Here is a 2,293-nt window from a genome sequence, read left to right on the forward strand (position 1 = left end):
CAGGTAAACAGTAAAAGCAAAAAAGCCATAACAAATATGGTTAAGCAAACCATTGAAATATTTGCCCGTGTGAAACCGACGAAGAAACCCACCACGGTGAGTGTTTTGCTTTTGTATAGTGTATAGGATCGGCTTTGCAGTTTGCACATCTATGTTAACATCCAACTTAACGGGGCTTAACTTAGCACATGGCAATTATGGTTGGATATTCTGTTTTTTTTTTTGCATTGTACACCTTGTTATCTGTCCAAAATAAGCTATGATATGGTTACAGCCAACGAAAATTAACATTAAAAATGAACATATCAGGTACAATGACAGAAATAAGTACGTTTCTTTTCCTTTTTAACGCACTCCAATAATTATATAACGTAGCTTAATATTGTATTACATTGGGGTAAAGCTATTACATTGTGCCTATATAAAACCAACTTTACCTCAGTATGTATTACTCTCAATTACTCTATTACCCACAGAACTAAATAAATAGGGTTTCAATCACATGACTATCACTATACTGTAAGTTAGCCAGCAAAATGTGGACACACACCCTCAATATCTCTAATTATTAAATTTGCTAATTTATTTGTTTACCTCACCTTATCATAATGTTCTTCTTTGGTCTACTGTGGTAACGCTTTTGTCTTATATATGTAGACATGCTTGAAGAATATATATATATATATATACTAATTTTAGAATTTGTACATGTAAATGGTCACCTATATATATATATATATATATATATATATATATATATATATATATATATATATATATATAGGTGACCATTTGCATGTACAAATTCTAAAATTAGTGATTGAGGTAAAGTTGGGTTTATATTCGCACATTTGTTCAGTGACAACTTGTGACGTGCTCCGTATAAGGTTTACCATGGTACTTTGAATATTCGGTCTGAAATCACATGCAAGTTTGACTTGAGGACAACATTAGCACTATTTATTTGACTGTGAATAATGTTGTACTTCAATAGTAATTTGTTTCCAATATGATTTCATTATTTATCATTTGCAAAGAATACTTTTCTGAAACTATATTATTAAGGAGAAACTCCGAATGTGTGAATATAAAACCAACTTTACCTCAATAAATTAGTGTACTCATGCTGAAAACATTCTTATTGCAGGAGTACTTTGCGGATCGTGATGAGCAGGGCAGTAGTTTACTGTTTTTGGTTCCCAGAGATGTGGCTGATGGTTTTATCAACAATAAGAGGGAAAACTACAAATTCAGGTAATGTGTAGAAAAACGAAATATATAGAGATATAATAAAATATAATGAATATATTTTTAAGCTTGTAATTATTGCATATGGCGTTATTCTTTAGTTATGTATTTGAAATCCAAATTCACAACACACAATCACAGAACACAAATAGGTTATAGTTTTCATTTATTGCACATGTAGTACAGCATGCTTCTGCAAATTAACAAACGCTTATTCTTATTATTAAATATCTTATTAAACACTTATTATAAAATGTTATCAGTGCAAAATTTGAGTCTCCATGGCCTGTTAGCTATAGTTGGCAAGGCAAGTCTCAGATATACAAGTCTAAATACCAGTGATACAGAGACACATTCCAAACATACTGTAAGATTTAAGAAGGCAGCACAATTTTTTTTTACTCATAAGACATCCCACAATTATGCCACTGAAAACTCATTTTAGATTTTTGAAACATTCATTCATTCATTTTATTTACAGCTTAGTCCATTTATTAATTTGGGGTCGCCACAGTGGAATGAACCGACAACTTATCGTATGTTTATGCCCTTCCAGCCGCAACCCATCACTGTGAAACACACACTCATTCACACTCACACTCATACACTACGGTCAATTTTTAGCATACCCAATTCACCTGTACCACATGTCTTTGGACTGTGGGGGAAACCAGAGCACCCAGAGGAAACCCATGCAAACATGGGGAGAACATGTAAACTCCACACAGAAATGCCAACTGACCTAGCCGAGACTCAAACCAGCGACCTTCTTGCTGTGAGGTGAACGTGCTACCCACTGCGCCACCGCGTCACCTTTTGAAACATTCTTTCATTTTCTTTTAGGCTTAGTCTCTTTAATCATCAGGGGCCGCCACAGCGTAATGAACCGCCAACTTATCCAGCACATGTTTTACGCAGCGGGTGCCCTTCCAGTCGCAACCCATCACTGGGAAACATTCACACACACTCATTTTTGAAACATTATGAACTAAATACATTTCTGGAAACAACCAGTGTTTTAAAACATTTTCAGATTGATTTCTGC

The 2,293-nt window shown here is 34.3% G+C and overlaps 1 protein-coding gene across 1 annotated transcript in view; it reads left to right on the forward strand.

Annotated features, from left to right (window-relative positions):
* Positions 1 to 2,293, forward strand: part of kif6 (kinesin family member 6) — a 44,153-nt gene continuing 41,860 nt past the window's right edge. Inside the window, exons 1-2 of the mRNA XM_056477047.1 lie at positions 1 to 96; positions 1,148 to 1,254. Of these exons, the coding sequence (XP_056333022.1) occupies positions 37 to 96; positions 1,148 to 1,254 (167 nt within the window). The 5' untranslated portion in view covers positions 1 to 36. The remainder of the gene's footprint in view (positions 97 to 1,147; positions 1,255 to 2,293) is intronic.

This window comes from Danio aesculapii, chromosome 17, assembly GCF_903798145.1.
Source record: "Danio aesculapii chromosome 17, fDanAes4.1, whole genome shotgun sequence".
Lineage (NCBI taxonomy): Eukaryota > Metazoa > Chordata > Actinopteri > Cypriniformes > Danionidae > Danio > Danio aesculapii.